Source organism: Bos taurus, chromosome 10 (genome assembly GCF_002263795.3).
Source record: "Bos taurus isolate L1 Dominette 01449 registration number 42190680 breed Hereford chromosome 10, ARS-UCD2.0, whole genome shotgun sequence".
NCBI classification, from domain to species: Eukaryota; Metazoa; Chordata; class Mammalia; order Artiodactyla; family Bovidae; genus Bos; species Bos taurus.
In genome coordinates, this window is record NC_037337.1 from 78,902,111 (window position 1) to 78,922,064 (window position 19,954).

Below are 19,954 nucleotides of genomic sequence, written 5' to 3' on the forward strand. Positions count from 1 at the left end.
GCACGCAATCTGTCATGTGCAGAAAAAAACGTGCAAATACGTTTTCCTTACATTGGAAATACAATACAGTCTTAAAAGACCAGCACTAGAAAGAGCACTTGACTTGATATTAGAAGTCCTGGTTTCAAATACTGGCTTCTCTACCTAATAACTACACTGCATTAAGCAAGTTGTTCAACTTCTCTGAGCTTTTTGTCTATAATAAAACTGGTAATCCTTGCCTGCCCAACAGGGTTATTAACTTTTAAATAAGTCTTTGCCTGGTGCTGGGAAAGCAGTGGTGGGCAAATAACACTATTCTTGGCTTTGCGACAGATAAAGCAGGCAACTATAAAGTATAATAAAGTCTAATAAATTTTATGATTTATCAGCAGAAATACAGAATACTCTGGTAATAACCATCAGAAACACTTATCCTAGTCTTTGTGAAAATACAGAAGGGTTAAATAACCAAATTATGATTAAAAACTAACAATTCCAACCTTTTCCTCTGTAACATTTTCTCACGGGCAGCATTTAAGCTGAAAACTTCCTGTCCATTTGTATGTATGCATCTATTCCTATTAGGTCAACAGCTATAATGTTGGTATTACAAATTATTTTGCATTCACATTTTATTTGCTCTCTGCAATATTTTATTCGATTGTGCTTTAATCCATTAAGATTCTCCACCTATAGTGAAAACATGATCTATCAAGCAAACCAAGTCTGGATTTCCTTTTCAGTACACTCGTCACAATCTCATAAAGACAGGGCATTAACTTTTCTAAAGTTCCATATAGAATGGCATTGTCTCCAGCAAAAATTTGTTTGTTGGGATGACATAATATTTTTCTGTATATGGGGAAATTCATTTCTCCTTAATATCAGATATTTTCTTTTCACGAAATCTGACTGAAATGAAAAGTGATTTTCACTCCTTTAGCTTGAGAACTCTGTGAAATGTATTTTAACAACAAACTTGAGATTTTAGTCTTACATTGCCCTAAGTAAAATAGTACCTAAGCCAAAAAGTCAAATAGTATATAGATTTTATGAATGGGCAATCTCTAGAGGACTCAAATTCTAAAATAGTAATCATCTCCCAAAAAATGTTTAGCTAAAAGAATAATTCTATAACAAATTCTGTTTTAAAGTGAGTATGATTCACAAATGAAATAAGTTCTGCTTTTCAGTTATGAAACTTCTTTCATTTGTGAATTTCAGTTATGAAAAGCAGCAGCATCTCTTTTAGAATCAAGAGGCTTGATGTAGAGAATAATGACCAAAACTAAAAAGAAAAAAAATCCAGACTTTCAATCAATTCACCACTCCCTATCAATGTCATTAAAAAGAGAATTTTTTACAAAGCCCAGTTCAATTTTCCTTTTATTCCCTAAGCATCTGAAGTTTGACTGAAATAAATAGATGAATAAAGATAATCTCTGCACATACTCCCTTGTACTTCAGAGTTTAGAATAGAACTTTGCGCACAGACTAATCATCATGTTATTTTTTTCTCTTCTTAGAAAGAAAATATAAATTAATTTTCCTAACTAAAGTTTATAAAATAATTTTTAAATATATATTAAAGTATCCTTATGGAGTATGTGTTCCTTTAATAATAATGTCTAATCTTATATTCAAACAAAATGCAGAATTATAACCTCTCTAGGCTTCTGTTATTGTCCTTTGAGCAAAAGAACTTAGATTACTCTGGATAAAGAATATTTTCTTAACTCACAATTTTTAATGTATATATCTGAAAGGAAGTGGATTCCCTTTACATATAAAAATGGCATTATTTGATCTAGTATCAAGGTAATATTTTCTCGTGAGTTTTTTTCCCTAGTGATATTGGTTTTTACCAACTAGTTTATATTATCAGTACTTTCCTTTGTGAATGCCAAGATGATTGTGTAATATGGCTAGTTCATTGTTTCCCAAGTCTTCGGAGACTCAAGAAGTTCTACAAATCTAGCCTGAATCAAGACACTAACTGAGGCCTGCAAATTATTTTCCACTGTTTTTGAGAGCCTAAAGATAGTTAGTAAAACTACACTGACCATTAGGTTTCTTTGCTTTTGTCTGAAGTCATATCAACATTGGCACATCAACAACTGTTCAGCTGTTAATGACATTATAGAAGTGTATGGGTTCTACATGTGGAGTCAACAAACACCAAAAAGGTTGGAAAACATTTTGAATTAATAGTTATTAATGTAATTAGTGTAATTAGTTATTAGTGTAATTAATAGTTACACTAATTATTAATTAGTGTAATAAAATGCATCTCTGGACATAAAAATATAAGTTTTGGTTAACTATCTCATGGAGATGAGGGTTGCTGAGCAATAATAGTCTCAACTTTGTTGGTCAGATCCATCAGTTCTCAAACTTAATGGTCTCAGGACCCCTTCACATGCTTAGGAATTATTGAGTACCTCAAAGGCATATTTATGTGAGTCATAGCTGGTGATATTTATTGCACTGATAATTAAAACTTAGAAATTTTTAAAAAGTTATTTATTTACTTTAAATTGAGAATAAGACCTCTCTATGTTACTTTAAATAATATTGCTAAGGGTAAAAATAATGTTTTCCAAAATTTTTAAAATCTACTAGAAAGGATGACGTTGTTTTACATTTTTTCCTATTCATTTCAATGTCTGGATTAATAGTCGACAGCTGGATTCTCACATCTGCTCCTGTACTCAGTCTGTTGGAATATGTTGTTTTGGTTGAAGGAAACAAATCCAGCCTCACACAGTTATGTGGTTAGAAAATAAAGGAATATCTCAATAACGTTTTCATATAATTGTGGATATTCTTTGACACTACAACAAAATTGTTCAGTTGATAATATATTGAAAGTTAGTTAAATTGTAGAATTTAGCATTGTCAAGGGCCATTTCATACTCCAATATATTAAAAATTTTTGGACATACTGCCATATATGAAATAGATAAACAGAGACCTACTATATAGCATAGGGAACTGTATTCAATATCTTATAATAACCTATAATGAAAAGGATCTGAAAAGGATATAGAGAGATATATGTATAAATGAATCACTTTGCTATACACCTGAAACTAGTGCAGCATTGTAAGTCAGCTATAGCTCAATAAAAAGTTTTCATTCTGGAAAAAAAAATTCATTGGTCGGTCCTGAATGTTTAATGGATCTTATATCCAGGTATGTTTTTTGTAATGTATTTTTTGATCATATGGAAAATGTAAGTTCTTCCAAATGTTTACTCTATCAAAATTCATTTTCATTAATCTAACCACCAACTCATTAAAAACTCCTTGGAAGCATTGGAAGCTCATGGTGATATCCATTGTCCATAATTTTAATTTTTGCTTAAAACATAGAGTTTTTTCTTTGGCCAAAAAAAAGCCAGCAAACCCTGTTTGTTTTCCCCAAAGTAACTGTCTCATTTCATTCATTTTCAAGAAAATGTCTATCAAACATCTAAGTCTGAATAGTCATAGTTTGTGAGACATTCTTTCAAGCAAAAATAGTGTTCTGTGCAAAACCTGGCTAGTTCAGCTTGCAACTATTGCCTAAGTTCTTTAACTTGAGACACCCGTCATTCTTTGTTATACAGCAGAAGTGTTTTATTTCATTCTTCCTATTTGTCACACTCAACAGACAAGTTTTAACTAAATTGAGTTAGTATTTACTGTTTCATTGAGAGGACAATGTTAATGAAACTGTTAGGACATAGGGGTGAATAATACAGTAACTATTCACACTATTTGTATCAACTGCCTAGATTTCTACTGTAGTACCAAACCACCATTGCTTTTGTACATCATTTCAAATGTCAGTATAGTGTTAGAGGCAAATAATGTCTTGGTATTATTATTAAAATCATTTGGCCTTGTGGACCCCTGAAACAATCTCAGGGACCCTCACAGGTCTGTGGAACAGACTTAAAGAACCACTGGTATAATCAAATGAGTGTAGTGCTTTATGTTTCTTACAAAGCATCCTGGGTCTCTTTTGTTTAGACCATGTTGCAATGGTATTCTCATTCCAGAGATCTTATCCTTTATGTCAATGACCATCAGTACCATGCTTAATATAAATGACTCACCCTGACTCTGATCCAGATTAATTCTAGGAAAGGGAACAGTTTCTCCTCCCTGACTCAAAACAATAGAAGACTTCACAACGTCTTTTGAAGATAACAACCAGAAAATACATCTCCAGCTAGCTTTACTCATTTCCAGTGTGAAACTACTTCTATATTTGTACAGCAACTAACGTTTCCCTAGAATCTCCTTTCTACTTATAGGTACAGAGAGAGTCCTCTTTTAAGCTATAACCTAGTTGATGGAAGATAATTTTATTAGGGATATCTTTGGGGATGACTTCCTTTTTTATAATTAGTTTGGAACATTTAAAATTGGTGAGATTTTTTTAAATAAAAATACAGTTTTCAGCTTTCTAAAAAATCATGTTAATATTACTGGGCGAGATGACATATATTAATACTCAACTGGCTTTATTTGTTCCCTCCAGGCTACTTTACTTGTTTGCATTAATTGCCTGGCTCCTAGAGACTTTTGAGTAACTTATTTCTACTCTCATTCATTATTGTCTAGTTTCTCCTCCTTTATAACAACATTTGTTTTGCTATTTATTCTAGTTTGATAGAAAAACAGATTTTTGAGACTTCAAATAAAGGGTTTTCATATCTTTTCTTATAGGAAAGGCAAGGCACTTTCCAATATGGTAAACTGTTTCATATTTTGAAGAAAACTAAAATCAGATAATAATAATGTATTTTAGCTGTGAATTTTGAGTCTACAAATTATTTTAAATGGTTGTTAGTATTCTTAACATTCTTAACATTCTGCTGAGTATACAAGATTTACCTTGATTTTTGTTTCTTCATTCATCTGATTAAACATCGCCTCTACCTTTATGTACAATGAAAATTGAAAATGGAATTCTCTCCATCCTTTTCTTAGCATTTAATGTTCACAGAATTAATTTATCATTGAAACTAAGTATAACTTAACTGTGAAATGTACAATCACCACATTGAAATCTGAGCTGCAAATGAAATTTGATTAGCTCGCCTGAGAATATATAGTTAACAAGAAAGTATTAGCTAATAGTTAACAGTTTTATAGGTTAGACAGTCTACAAGTGCCATGCTCTTTTTTATTATTATTATTTAAGAAAAGTAATATACATGATCATTTTAGAAAATTTTAAAAATTAATATAAGCAAAAACAAAGAGAATTCCTGTAAGACCACCTTTAATAACAGCTGTTAAAACTCTGCTTATATCATCCTGGGTTTATTTTCCTATGCATTCAAATATTTTATATAAATGGATCATGATAAGAAGGCAGTGATTAAGAGCTCAGGTTCTGGAATCTGACAGACTTAGCCTTGAATCTCAGCTTTTTCAGTTACTATATGTATGGCTTTCAGAACATTACTTCATCTCTATAACCTTAATTATCTCATCTGTAAAATGAAAAATAATAATACCATTTGCCTCAGGATTAATTTAAGGTTTAAATTTTAAAATACATATGAATCATGGACTACAGTGTTTGAAATATAGGAAATGATCACTAAATATTAGCTGTTGTTATTAAACTATAAATATTATAACCTATCTCATACATTTAGTAACATTCTTTCCTTTCTATGTCATGAACATATTTCCATGTTTTTAAATTATGTTTTACAACATTAATATCAATCTTTGTTCAGTATTCTAATTTGTGGGTATAGCATAGTTTTTTTCACCAGTCCCTATTTTGCATATTCTAGTTGTTACCTATTTCCTAGTCTTACAAATAATGCTGTGATAATCTTCTGGAAGTTAAATGTTTTAGAGTCTTCTCTTAATTAAACATAGCAACTTGTATTAATTCTACCTTTGTTGGAAGTATATGCTAGACTTTTAGGCCCATGGTTCCCATAATTCATATGGATCATTTTTGCATCTTCATGAATTCAATTTTAATATTCTGGAAGAAGCAGTTTCTAGCATTTGTATTTGATTGATCTACTGATGGATGTTTAGAAATTATAGATCCAAAGTTATTTGAAAAGTCAACAATATTGAGTATGTATAAGTACTGCTCTTTCAGGCACTAAATGTTGAGCCCTGGTCTGCCACTTTATAACTTTGTTAGAACTAGTAGACCTCAGTTTCTATATCTGTAACATCATGATAGTAAGTTCAGTAGCCTCTAAAACCCTTGTAGGCCTATAATTCTGTTCCTTTGAAATAAGTTTCTATACTGACTGAATAAATATTATCCTTTGCTTTAGCCCTTCTCTCTGATATTATGTTAATGTCCAATTAATGTAAAATAATTTACATTTATTTCAGCTTTTCCATTTCATGCTGCTACATAAAGATTATTAACTAAACTATTATAACTTTGTTTAAGATCCGTTTCATTTAGTTCAAGCTTTGTCTTTATTAAATGGAATATTGTTTTCTCTTGGTATTCACTAGCATTTTGTCTAAGTTTTGGATGATAGGGACTGAAAGCTCTAGAAATACAAGGAATAATTAAATTAAGAATACTGTCTTTCAGCTTAATTTAATATCTTTGATTCCTATAAACTTCTTTCTAAAAGTTTAGGATATGTTTTGTATAAAAGCAGTTCAACAAAATAATCTGTCCCATCATTATTTCAGTAGCAGAATTTATTAGATATAGCCATAATTCAAATCTATATAGTTATCTGGCCATGTCTCATTCATGACTTTACTAGAGAGCATATCCCAAACTAAACTATTTCTTAGATCTTTATATTTTTAAATGATACATATACCAAAATTTGCCAGGTATTTTCTTGCCCAAAACTTCAGGATTATCTACTCTCCCTTTTCATTCTACTTTCATTAAAGATACAACACACGTTAATTCAGAAATCCATTCAGTGAGTATTTTTAGTGTATGTTATGTCAAATACTGTGCTAGGTTTTAGAAGTATAGTAGTGGATAGACTAACTGAACCTGACCTCAAAGATCTTATAGTGGAGCAGATGTGGGGAAAAAAATTACAATGAATCTATCAAAGCTTTGATAGTCTAAAAGAGCTCGTCTCATCTTATAGGGTAAAAAATAAATAAAATGAATAAAGGGCTGTTTACTTAGCCCTTTATGAAACAATAAATAGATGTTTCATAAAAACAGAAAATCAGCAAAGAAATATGTGGGGGAAAATGTACTCTCACTAGAAATCTATTAAAATTTTTGTAGTCAAATTGATAACTTTTTAAATTATAATCACTGCTATAATGAGTAGCGACATGAATATTCCTAGTCACACTAGCAGAAATGTAAATTTGTATGACATTGCAAGCAAGCTATGTATTTTTTAAATATTTTGTTTAACCAATGGTATTATTTCCAGAAATTTTTTGGTGGAAATTATCAAACAGAGAATGAAAGATTTAATTATAAGATTATTTATCACAGCATTATTCATATTCACAAAACAGAATCAACCTTAACGTCTGTGGTTAAATAATTTACTATACATATGTATATATGAGTTATTTATATAATCTAAGAAGTCATATTTAAGAATATTTAATGGCACGGGAAAATGCTCAAAATAAAATATGTAGTTTAAAAAAGTAGTAAACAAAATTGCATAGAGATTAAATTATAGGTTATTTTATAATCTAAATTTTTTTACTAGAGCAGAAAAATATAAGTTTTTCTGGTTTTGCTATTTAGACAGGATCTGGGAATGACAAGGATGGGTGTCTTTTGCCTGCTTCATAAAGCCAACTATTTGCTTGTGTTTATAATTGTATTTATACCAGGGTATTTTTATATGCAGGCTAAACCATTCTATTCCTAATCTTATTGGATAGAAAATTACATTTCAGTTGAAGTTTGAATACAAACTTTTTTCTATCTGCTATATAAATAATAAATAATTCTTCAGAACATACACTATACTATTTAAAAGTTATCTGTTCCAAAGTACCTAATAACTCTTTTATACTGCACCTATAATGCGGTTCTTAATTTCTTTATAGACAGATAAGAAATTTGGGGAAAAAAGATCATGGATTGAATTATTCTCTAGATAGTGGGCAGGAAATAGCATGCTTAAAAGTCTAATTTTGTATAGATTGCATTATTTCAAAATCAAAGCTATCATAGAAACTTAGGGATCAAAATAATATGTGTAATAAATGTGTAATAAAATAAAAATATTTGAAATGATAATAAACCATTAGAAATCATAGCCTTTCAAATAAAGGATTCCCTAAGTATACAATTTTTTTGTAAGCCAGGGGGCAGTTGGTAGATCTGTGACTTGCTACCAAGATGCTTATTCAAAAATAAGAAGTCAAAACTTCTTATTTCTTCATTATTCTTTGCAGTATTTCCTTGATCTTCTCTATCCTTTTACTGGTTTGCCTTTCTCTAGAAATGCATTAGATTATTTTTCCTTGATGCACAGAATTACTGCTTCTCTTATTTTTGTTTCTTCCTTCTTTTATACTTTGCCTTAATAAATCGCAAGTGAAACAGAATTATTTTACAATGAAGCACCAGTTTTACTGAAAGTCCTAAAATATAGTGAATTGAAATATTAACCAGATCCCCAAAAGAACTTTTTTATTCACAAATTTGTTTAAATTTTGAATTCTCAAGTAAAACTTTTTAAAAACCTCTTTCTCCGATCATAACTATCAGAAGGAGTCTATAGCTGTATCAATATATATTAAGTGATATTGGTTAGAAGACAATTTCTAAGAAAAAAGTTTTATTTCCCGTCAGCGATACCCATACTTTTTTTTTTTAAGTGGCATATTAAAAATGTCTATTTCTCAAGGTAGTTCTAAACGTAAATTAGATAATTCTAAAAACAAAACAATTCAGTCCCTAGGACAAACAAACAGAACTGTTTTTTTAATCTATACAATCTTAATCTAAATCAATACAAAATATATTAAGGGAGAAAAAGGGGAAATCTACATAAATCATTCTGTAGATGAGAGGCCAAATTTAATGAAGAGATCTCAGAGCCAGAGAATTTAATACCAGCTATTTACTTTTTTTTAATTTATAGGTCTCCAGAAAGCTACTGATCCTAAGACCTGAGTTCTCTCATAAATAAAACAAATGTATAAAATATGTAACCTTTTCTCATAATTCTTCACCAAAATCTTGCCACTAAAAAGAAGTATTAATGCACACACCTAGTAATATGGGCACTTACCTTAACATGACTTTTACAATCCAGAAATTTCTTGAAGTTTCATGTTTTGTTTCAAATATTAATATAAAGATGATTTTATACTCCAAAATCTTGTATGTTTGCCTTTGAAAAAATATTGACATTTTGCTTACAACTACTTATTATTGGCAAGAGAGATAAGGGTGAGATGGGGTAATTTTCTGCTTTGTTAATAATGGAAATACTTTTACAGTATTTACAGAGCTCAGTTTTGGAGAACCAAGCTAAATCAAAGGGAATCAACAACTCATATTGTATGAACATCCAGGCATTTCCTTTTGTTGCATAATATATCTATAATTCAAGCTCTTATTTTAAAAAGATGAATACAAATAGCAGTCTTTTCACAACTTTAGAGGCCACATCCTCATAATTAATTCCTTAGGGTAGATTACCCAGTAATTAATCCCTAAAGAAATATTCCCAGAATGCTGCCAAAGAAGTGATACAGTGCAGTCTTCTCAGACAATTTTTAATGGATATCTTGTTAATGTATTCTAGCTGAGAGGCTGAAGAGAAGATTGAAATTATTTTGATCCTCTAATTTATTTCTTTTACAATCTCAGTAAAAAATATTTACAGCAAGATTTCTTCAGGCTACAGAAATCATTAGTGATAATGTGTTTTTGTTTTGCAGGTAACGTTTTAGTTTTCAATATGTGTAAATAAACTAATAATTTTAACCAACCTGTAATCCCTACAGTTCTTTACATCCAGTCTGCAAACTTCATTTATATTTCCATGATCTTATATGTAGTGTAAACATTTAAAGTTTAACCTCTTTTACTTATTGATAGAGAATGTTTAGTCTCACAGAAAAATATATATAACAAATTATCTATCATTGTGAGGCTTTTATAATTATCATAAAGAATGAATTTCATTTTATCCAAATGCTAATCTTTTATGATTTCTTTTATATTCTAATCAAAGTAAAAAAGTAATCAGGTATTTGGATTAGCTGTGAATTTCTTTTATTTATGCTACTCCATCATAACTGATGATTAAGTGTTGACTAGAATAAATGAGAGCATTATATTTTAAAATCTATGATTTGACTTCTCTCTACAACTCAAATTTTATATTTTCAAATTCTTTCTGAAGTTTTTCAATATTAGGAATTATTACCTGTGTCAGGAGCAAAAAAAAAAAAAAAAAGCACATGACACTTGAATTACAACACTTGTAGCGCTGATAACCACATTGGTTTCCTAAAGTCTTCCTCTTATGATAGTTAAGAATTTGCAAAATCAGATTTAAATACAGAAAATCAGTGTCAAGCATTGACAGATGAGTTCTCTACTCCTAAAAATCTTTGCTTAATTTGGTGTGTAGTCTATTTTTCACATCCAGAGTTCATGGTGATTGTCTTTTCTTATATTTCATTCTTTAAACTTCTGTACTAGCACTTGAATTTGGAATTGAAATGAGTTAGGAAAACTTTCTTCCATGTATTAGTATAGTAACAACATTTCTAACATAAATTGGATAGATAGACAAATAGACACACAGGGACATGTATACTTAATACAGCCTCTTATAAGCATCAGGTTTTTTTCCAACCTATTTATTTCCAGGCCTATTAAGGGTACAACTTTAAAGTAGAAATTAGGAATGGTGGATGTTGGTCTTGGCTTTGTCATTCACGTCCTATGTAACCTTGACCTCCTGTTGCTGGACTTGATATAATTTTAAGCCTTCCAGATATAAAAGATAATGTAGAAAACAGTGTTCATGTGTTACTATTAGTATACAATAATTCAGTTTCTAAACATTTTTAGAAAGCAACATGAGGTATTAGACTATTTTTATATAAAACTACATAGTTTATAGTCAAGATGTTGTGAATATCAATTTAAAATGGGAAATAGCTTTTGATATAAAAGTATTCTCTGAGATCAAATAAAATGAGAAAATGACTAGACATTATGAACGCACTGTCCATCAGAGGCCCTTTATTATAGAATGTTGCCATTCTAATTAGTATCCATTGTTTCTGAATTTGAGAATTTTTTTCAACTAAAAGTTGAGTAAGGATTAGTGATTATCTTTAGGATATAACATTTAATTAGTGTTGAAGAATTAATAAAAACTATATCAAGTAAAACCAAAAGTTGACTCAGTTCTTATGGACCAAGGTGCTCTTTTCAAGTGAAAATGCAATTTTCTCAGTAATTGGATTTTCTTCTCAGAAATTCTTAGTGTTTCACAGTATTCCTAAGCAATTTCTTTATGCTATCAAAGATATCATAAAAAATATAAAACAGTAGCCTGCCTCCAGAAATTATAATTTTGTAATATGGTCAGATTTCTTATTTTTCCTGAGGACTTTAACACTGGGAATTTGGAATCACATGGATACTTCATCTACTGTCTCCTAAAAGCAAGACCATCACAACTAACTTGAGCTATGATGGTCTGAATGGAGACCATCATCCTGCACATGAAGAAATCCATAATGTAAAAGCACTTGATCTGAAGCTTCCTTTCAGTCTCCCCTGACTCTTTTTTTCAGTTTGTGTTTGTCTTTAAACAAAATATTAGTTATTGTTACAGCTCTATTAAAATAAAGGCAAAGGGATTTCTTATTTATACCTCATCTAATAAAAACAGTTTGGGTTTAGAATCTTCCTTTTCTCATTTACACAGTAATTTGAAACAAATTTCTAAAATAGCAGTTTTATTTTCTTTTTTGTTGTCTTACCCAAGAGGAATATTCAGCTGAAATAACTGAAAGTTTTGAGGGAGTGAATGTATCTAACTTTGGTCTGGCATTAAAATTTTCTGGTTGGGCAGCACAATTGTTTAATTGGGAACCTCAGTGACAGCTGAATAACCTCAATGCTTGGGTCAGCAAGCAGAGGAACTTCACTCTGTCACCTATCAAGAATGATGCTTGTCAAGACTGATCTCTCCACTTATGGAATACTCACGCATCTAGTAATACCACTGTTGTCTTCTGATATTACAATGGAATAGACACTAAAAGAGACAAAGTTTTCTGCATAGGTTTATTTGTAATTCTTTGTTTTTTGTAAGCCAAATGCAAATGTAACACTATTCCAGATACTGCTTCATCAGAAGTCCCCAAGATAACCAAAAGTAAGTGCCCGTTTCCTCATCTTAGGAACAGAGTCATAACAAAGACTGAATTCTAGCAACCAGCCTATTTGCAGAGCATGTCATATAGCCTCTGGGTTAGTTACTTTACTCCTTGGCCTCCTAAGACATATCTCAGAGTCGATTGATGTTTTTGCATGTATTATTTACTAATGTTTAGAAAAATTTTTAAGTTCACTTTTTCTTTATTCTGTCTTTTTTACCCATCTTCCCTCATTGTAGCAAATTAGACGGCCGGATGAAAGCAAAGGAGTTGCTAGTAGAGTTGGATCCCTCAAAGTAAATATGTTTCTAACATTTTTTGGCAAGATTTCGTCTATAGCCTACACTTCTTCCTTTTTGGAGGGTGGAGGGAGGAAGGGGGCTTTTTCCATTTTTCACCATCCCATTTTGTTTTATTTTAGTATTTTTATTGGCTGTTGGGTCATATTTTTTTTGTTTGTTTCAGCTACACATAGAGCAACCAGCTGAAGGCAAGCTGTCAAATAACTAGCTTTGAGTGGCACCACAAACAAGAGAAAGGGCACCTGCCTCATTGCAGGAGCCTATAATTTGGGGTTCCAGAGTAAACCGTTCCTCTGATTGATGTCACTGACTATGTGTTAAGTTCCTGTTACACAGAGAACCAGCCTTTATTTTCAGATTATTATATCCCCCTTTTTTTTTGTTAAAAGTAATTAAGTGTATTTTAGTGCCATTACCATTTGTAGTTCATTCCAGAAAAATAATTATTATGAGTTAATAACATGTGTCACATATATGTAAAATCTTAAGAATTAGAAAAGGAATTTCATTTGATGCTATTATAGTGAGCTCACATATAGCTAATAGTAAGCACTCTTAATCCCCTGTTTTATTTGTCAAAAGTTAAAAATTGATATGATATTAAAAGAAACTGATATTTATCTAAATGTTTGCCCATTGTGTATGTGGCCTACTAATATAACACTTAAGATTTTTGATCTAATGGTACCATTTGGTAGTTGTTAAATATCCATTTGGTCAATATGTCTTGGGCACTTGGTACTCTAATATTTAATCACGATGAAAAGATAAATAAGTTATCATCCTTAAGAGACTTAGGCATAGCCAATTAATCACTTTTAATGCTGCCACCATAAATGCAAGTTGGAAATTTTGCTGAATTTTAAAAATACACAGTGAAACCTCCTTCAAAATTAGCCACTTCTTCTATCTCAATCCCGTGTGTCCTAACAGCAATGGTAACTGCTAAATTAATCAAAATGACATAAATCACTGTACTGGAATGTCCCAATATTCAGTAACTACTTTGAGGCTAATATTAAGTCATTTTAAAATTTTACACACCTCCAATTTATTTCTATTTAACAATATATGAAGCACTAATTTCTGCACTCTTTCCTTGCCTCTTCTGCCTTCTTAATTTTACTTTTTGTTGTTGTTTATTTATCTGTATGTGTGCACACATGAGTGCACATGGATGAGGGTGTGTCTGTATGTTTGTGTCTTTTATTCCAAACAAGCCATCTTCTTTGTTCTCTAACACTGCTATATACTGGGTAGCATTTTTTTGTTATTATTTCACTAAGAATAATCAGAGGGGCTTGGAAGTGTTGGTTATATGCCTATTTCAAAAGCAAGGCAAACTAAAATTATTTAGTCAGAAAAATATGACTTTATGTATCTTGATGATATATCAGTAGCATTCCTCACTGTCTACCTGTGAGGCATCATATTTTAATTTTGAAGGGGACATAGATCCATTATTGTTGAGACTGGACTATAACTCAGATTAAAGAGAAGGTGCAGTTAGACATAACTTTTTGGAAATGACTGATAGTGAAATAAAGATTAAATAGCGTTCATAACTGTAGCACCATCTGCTATAAACTGGATTATATGTGCAAGTACACCTGTGTTGATCTTGAAGTTAAGCTTTTGGATGTATAGAACTTCAAGTTGTAATTATATGTTTATTGTTTTTAAGTGTATATACAGTATGATTATGTATATATGCATAAATACATTTAAGAACAAAATATACATTTTAGGGTTCACCCCATTTACTTGGATATGAATAAAGCCTTAAATCATAAAGCGTGTTTGGGAAAGAAAGGCAAATTTCATAATTCTTAAGTATCTTTTTTCATATTTCTGCAAAATAGAAAGTTTTAAAGTGAATCTGTAGGGAATTATAAGAATAGTTATGGTATTTATTTTCTCTAACACTTTGGGGAGAAAAGATGCTTTAATTAAATATTCTCTTCCTAGTCACGGTTTATTGAGCGTGTATTCTTGCACTGTACAAAGATCTTTGATGTTTTGAGATGTTTGCCAAAGGCAGTGAGGAATGTATAATGCTATGATCTTATTTTTAAAAGGAAAAAGGAAAACTGAAAAGAGAACAAGTTGCTTTTTCAATTCATTTTCTGATGTTTACATGTAGCTCCATCGAAAGCTGGAGGAGCTCAGAGATCACCTAGAAGGCAATGTGAAAGGATACTCTCTCAGAGTAAATGTACGATTTCACTCGGTGATTTTTTTTTTTTTCCCTAAACTTCTGCTGACTGGTAATTCCAAATCAGATTGGTTTGTCCTCTCATCTCCATTTTTTTTACTTTCTGTCTCTTTCTCCCTATCTCTTTCTTTCTTTTTGAGCTGTAGCTTCATGCTCACATTTATGAAATAAAGATTAAACTGGCAGGGTAGATGACCTTTAAGCCACACTAACATTGCATTTGATTTAATAGCATTCTGGCTCCAATGCAAATTAAAAACTTTTTTTCCCCCAAAAATCTGTGTTTCTTGCACAATTGTATATTTTTCTGAGGATCTTTTCATGAGACTTCACTTGGAACTTTTCCATTGACTGTGTCTTCTGTCCCTTGTTAGATGTGTCAGCAGGATTCTAAATTATGTGCTGGCTTCAAGTGAGAGAACCTTGATGATTCCATTTCAGTTGTCAAGGAAAATATTCAATATTAGAGTCTCATTATGGATAATCTGGAAAGTAGATAGGTCTATTCTGAGTTAATAGTCTTCTCTTAACTCAGACTCTTTGGGAATAACTAAGATACTATTTTTTGTTTCTAAAAATAAAATTAGGCAGTAAGAATCTTCACTACGAACACTATTATGTAACATCTTACAAATACTTGAGACAATGGCTAATCTCATGACCCAGGACAACACTTTGAAGGAGAACAATACCTTATAGTCACTCAGTGCTGTCCATACATCGTATAGGCATACTAACAATAATATTTTTGTGACTGATTAGTTCAGACTCAGAATGCTTGGTCCTTCTCCTGAGTATATCTTTTTAAGGTAAATAGAATTAAAATCTCTGAAATGGTATAAGGTATAAATGCAATAGAAGAAAAACAAAAATACTGCAGTAAATAATTTCTGGCTCTATTTAACTTTGATCTCCTCTTTCTGGGGCTTTAAAAAGAAGTTCGTAAGAATCTTAGGTCTGATTTACTTCTCTCAAGATTATTGCCATACTTTTAATTCATATTGCTATTATAGTTATGAGGGATAGAATAAAAAATAATAGTGCTATGATAATTCTCCAGTTTCTCAGCTTTGTTTTTATGTACTCTATATATTATGTGTATCTCTTCATTAAATTTTTGATTACTAAAGTTCAGTTTTTAGTAATATCAATCATTAAATACTGATAGCTAAACAGAGGAGGAAATTAATATGTATCTCATTTTTCTACTTCTTTCTTTTGAGCCAGTCTTTCTTTTCAGTCATATTCTTAGAGAATTTGAAAAATCATCCACAGTCATCCCCAGATTCTATTCCACTGTTTTAAGAAATTAAAAGACTTTTATTAATTTTATAATTTAAAAAGTCTAGATACATCTGGATATCATTCTAGAAATTCCTAAAATGTGTCTCATAATATATGTATATAGTGCCATATTCTTCCCTAACCAGTCACAGGAAGTGATATTATTTTTCTTTCAGTGAAACCAAGACCAGAAGAAGGTTAGACTTGCTGAGGTCTATATGGTAGGGTGTTCATGTTAGATTCGGGTTAATGAAAGCTCTGTGCTTTGAAAATTGGGTTCTCATGCCACTCCAGTTTCTTCAGTACCTATACTGCAAGGAGGAGTACATAGTAACTAGTCTCAGTGTCCTCGCCTTTTGTTTAATTTCACTGTGTCACACTTTGTTCTACCTTTTTTCTGAAAAGACTGAATATAAAGTATATCATCCTAAGATTCCTGTTAACTGGAATAGTAGGAAAAATTTAAAAAAATTGTCAAAAGGCAAATAATAGAATCTTATCTACAGAGTTCAGCTAAGAAAAGATACAAATCAAATCTTGGCTGAATGTTCAGGTTTTCTCCTTTCCTGTTAATTCCCCCAGAATGCTTTAAAATAATGGCTTCCTAGGTGTCTCAGTGGTAAAGAATTCACCTGCCAATGTAGGAGCTGCAGGAGACACAGGTTCAATCCATGGGTCAGGAAGATGGAGGAGGTAATGGCAACCCACTCCAGTATTCTTGCTGGGTGAATCCCATGGACAGATGAACCTGATAGTCTATAGTCCATGGAGCTGCAAAAGAGTCAGCCATGTCTGAGCACGCCTTAAAATATGCCTTGTGTGTTAAAACTGTTACTTAGATGTAGAATAAAGTTATTCTCAGTATCATAGGCTGTATCAACAGATTTTGATTCTAAAATGAGATAAATTGGCATATAGTGACCATTTCATTTTGTGGAAATTTATTATTTCCACAGAAAAGCAAGTATATGAGTGCTTTTTAATTCATTGAAATATTGCTAAATATTTCAGAGAGGTGAAAGATTCAGAACCATGTTGCCACTTAAATATCTAATAGTTGAAGAAGGTAAGATCATTCAGAAGTTTGGGATAAGGATTTAATTAAATCAATGCTTCAACTGATATCATCTATATGATATATTATGTTTTTTAGAGGAAAGAACCTTGCATTTTTATTTATCACATATAATCAATGATATAAAGTTGAATATTATATTAAGCAATTATTTTTAGAATAGTGTTGTTTTTATTTCTCATGTGAAAACATACTTTTTTATTTTACATGGATTCTTCAATAGCAGAAAGTAGGATGCACTTGATTCTTATAAATTAAGAATGTATTATCTTTTTCTGTACTTTATACAGAGCTTAAGTATTCTGAACCCTAAATTGGTTTTTAGTAATTTTAATAATAATAAAATTATCATCTTGGTCCCTGGAAACAAGCTTAAATGTTAAAACATTTAGAAGAAAAATAGATAAGTGCTTATGAAATAAAGTAAAAAAAGAAATGAGAGGAATAAAAATACCTCAAAGCCACAAATTTTGAATTTAAATCAGTCTATATAATACCCTGGTAAATTTCCATTCATCTACAAATATTTACAGATAGGTTTGCAGTAATCAAATATGTTAATTTTTTGAAAGACTTTAACAAACAGTAAAGGGAAGATGACTTATGAAAACAGATTACTGGCACATCAGTGAACTAAGAAGAAAGGTGATGAAGTAGAAGGAATATGATGAATACTTGCTATGCTAACAACAACAAAAAAAGATGGTATTATTTGAAGTGGAAAAAGTTAAGGGAGTTATCACATAAAATAAGACTATTTTTATTAAGAAAAATGTTTGAATCAAGTCAGAAAGCAATGTCTTTTGAAGAATAGTTTTTCAATGTTTAGTAATTTCCTGAATACTGAAATAAGACTAGTATGAAATAGGATAACAAATAATGAATTAGATAATTGTGATTTTACAGGCCTTTAAGATCAGTGTTTTGATTCCAGCTTTAGTTCTAAACTAATACTTCTTTATATGTTGATGAATTGTCTTCAGGATATTTGCACTTTTCGGTTCATTAAATTAATGCTATAACTCAGGAGTCAACAAACTACAGCCCTTGGGCCAAATCCTGTTTCTCTTTTGTGGGTGCATGACCTAGGAATGATTTTTGTATTTTTAAATGGTAGGGGGGGAAATCAAAAGAATATTTCATTTTAGCATGTGGAACATTATATGAAACTAAAATTTCACTGTCCAGAAATAAAGTTTTACTGAAACATAGCCACACCCTTTCATTGTATGTAATCTGTGGTTGCTTTTGCACCACAACAGCAGAGTTGAATAATTGCAGCAAAGACGGTATGGCACAGAAAGCCTAAACTGTGTAGTACTGTCTCCCTGTTTGCCAAGACCTGCTAAAACTGGTTAGTGTGTCAAGATGACACTGACAAAGAGATTGTTATAATAGAAGCTCTGTGAAATTATTTTACAAGTTGAGAAAAGGAGAGTTGCTTGTTTTTTCTCAGGATGGTTACAGATCATTCTGCATGGAAGCATGCACTGAAAAGAGTTGATCCCCTGAAATTTCCTACCTTTACATTTTTATTCTTCCTTTTTATATTATTTTTTCCAGCTGCTCTCTCTTTACATACCAAACACACACACCTGCACACTAAGTAAACTCACCACGAAATTACATTAAACCCTTCAAATATAGAACTGTCTTATGCATAAAGTACAGATTATTAATTCCTCTTCTCCGGGCAGGGGCGCGGGTGTGGGGCAGGGTACCCTTACAGAGATTTAAAGATAAATTGCATTCTTGCTCTTTGAACTGTTTTAAAATGTATTTTTAGAGTATTTTTGCTGCACACATTGCATTTTTCTGTTTATTACTTCCTTGTATCTTAGTAAAGATATTTCCTCTGAAAACCATGATCAACTTTTGATTTCTGCTAAATTTCCTATTTGACCCCACATAAAATCGTAAGTTCTACAGGAAATTTCATACAACTAGGAAAGACACTCTAATGTGATCAAGTAATACATCATGTCTTAATATAGCATTTAAAAATGCTTAAGTGTTTACATTGAATTAACCTGCTTTGATTGAGATGAGGAAAAACAGCTGGACCATTAGTCCTTAGATGAATAATCTTTAAGTAGCTTTTACATGAGTAAACATCAATTTGTTTATGTACTCTTTCTTTGAGCAAATTTCAATGTTTTTTGGTTCTTGTATGTAGAACATTCTTTGGGCCTCCCAAGTCTTCCTTCTTTGACATTTACTCACATTAATAATAGGCATTTATTTACTATTTAATTTATAATATGTAACATCCTGAGCATCTTGGTAGGTAATGTTTTATAATATGACCAGGTTACAATAATGATAAAGATGGCAGTAAACAAATTTTAAGATTATCTCTTTAGAAAACAGGCTAATTTTGCTTTTGATTTATTAGCATTTGCTTAACATGTAAAGTGAATTAATTCAATCCTGAAGTTTCAGTTCTACTGAAAAATAGCAAAAACCTTTCTTGTGCTTTGAACCATCTAATACTTGTAAAATTGCCTACAGTGAAGTGGAAGTGACACATCTGTGAGGGATTTAATGCTTATTATGGAATTGCCCTTCTCAGAATTGACTTTAATACAAAAATATGGTATTAACAAAAGATCTCCTTGACAAGTAAATTTCCCTAGTAATTGAAAATGGAGCAGTGAGAAGGAAAAAAAGACAAGATTCAAACTATTTTGAAAAGATAAAGTTTTTCAGTCTTATGGGTATAGTTATAGGAACAGAA

General features: G+C 31.1%; 1 protein-coding gene across 12 annotated transcripts in view; it reads left to right on the forward strand.

Annotated features, from left to right (window-relative positions):
• GPHN (gephyrin) overlaps window positions 1-19,954 on the forward strand; it is a 535,365-nt gene that overhangs the window by 339,021 nt on the left and 176,390 nt on the right. For 5 of the 12 annotated variants that reach the window (XM_059890892.1, XM_059890894.1, XM_059890893.1 and 2 more), the window contains 2 exons: window positions 12,581-12,637; window positions 14,787-14,858. The exons of 4 other annotated variants lie outside the window; for them this stretch is intronic. In XM_059890892.1, the coding sequence (XP_059746875.1) occupies window positions 12,581-12,637; window positions 14,787-14,858 (129 nt within the window). The remainder of the gene's footprint in view (window positions 1-12,580; window positions 12,638-14,786; window positions 14,859-19,954) is intronic. 3 more of the 12 variants (XM_010809560.4, XM_015473269.3, XM_059890896.1) reach the window with 1 other exon arrangement.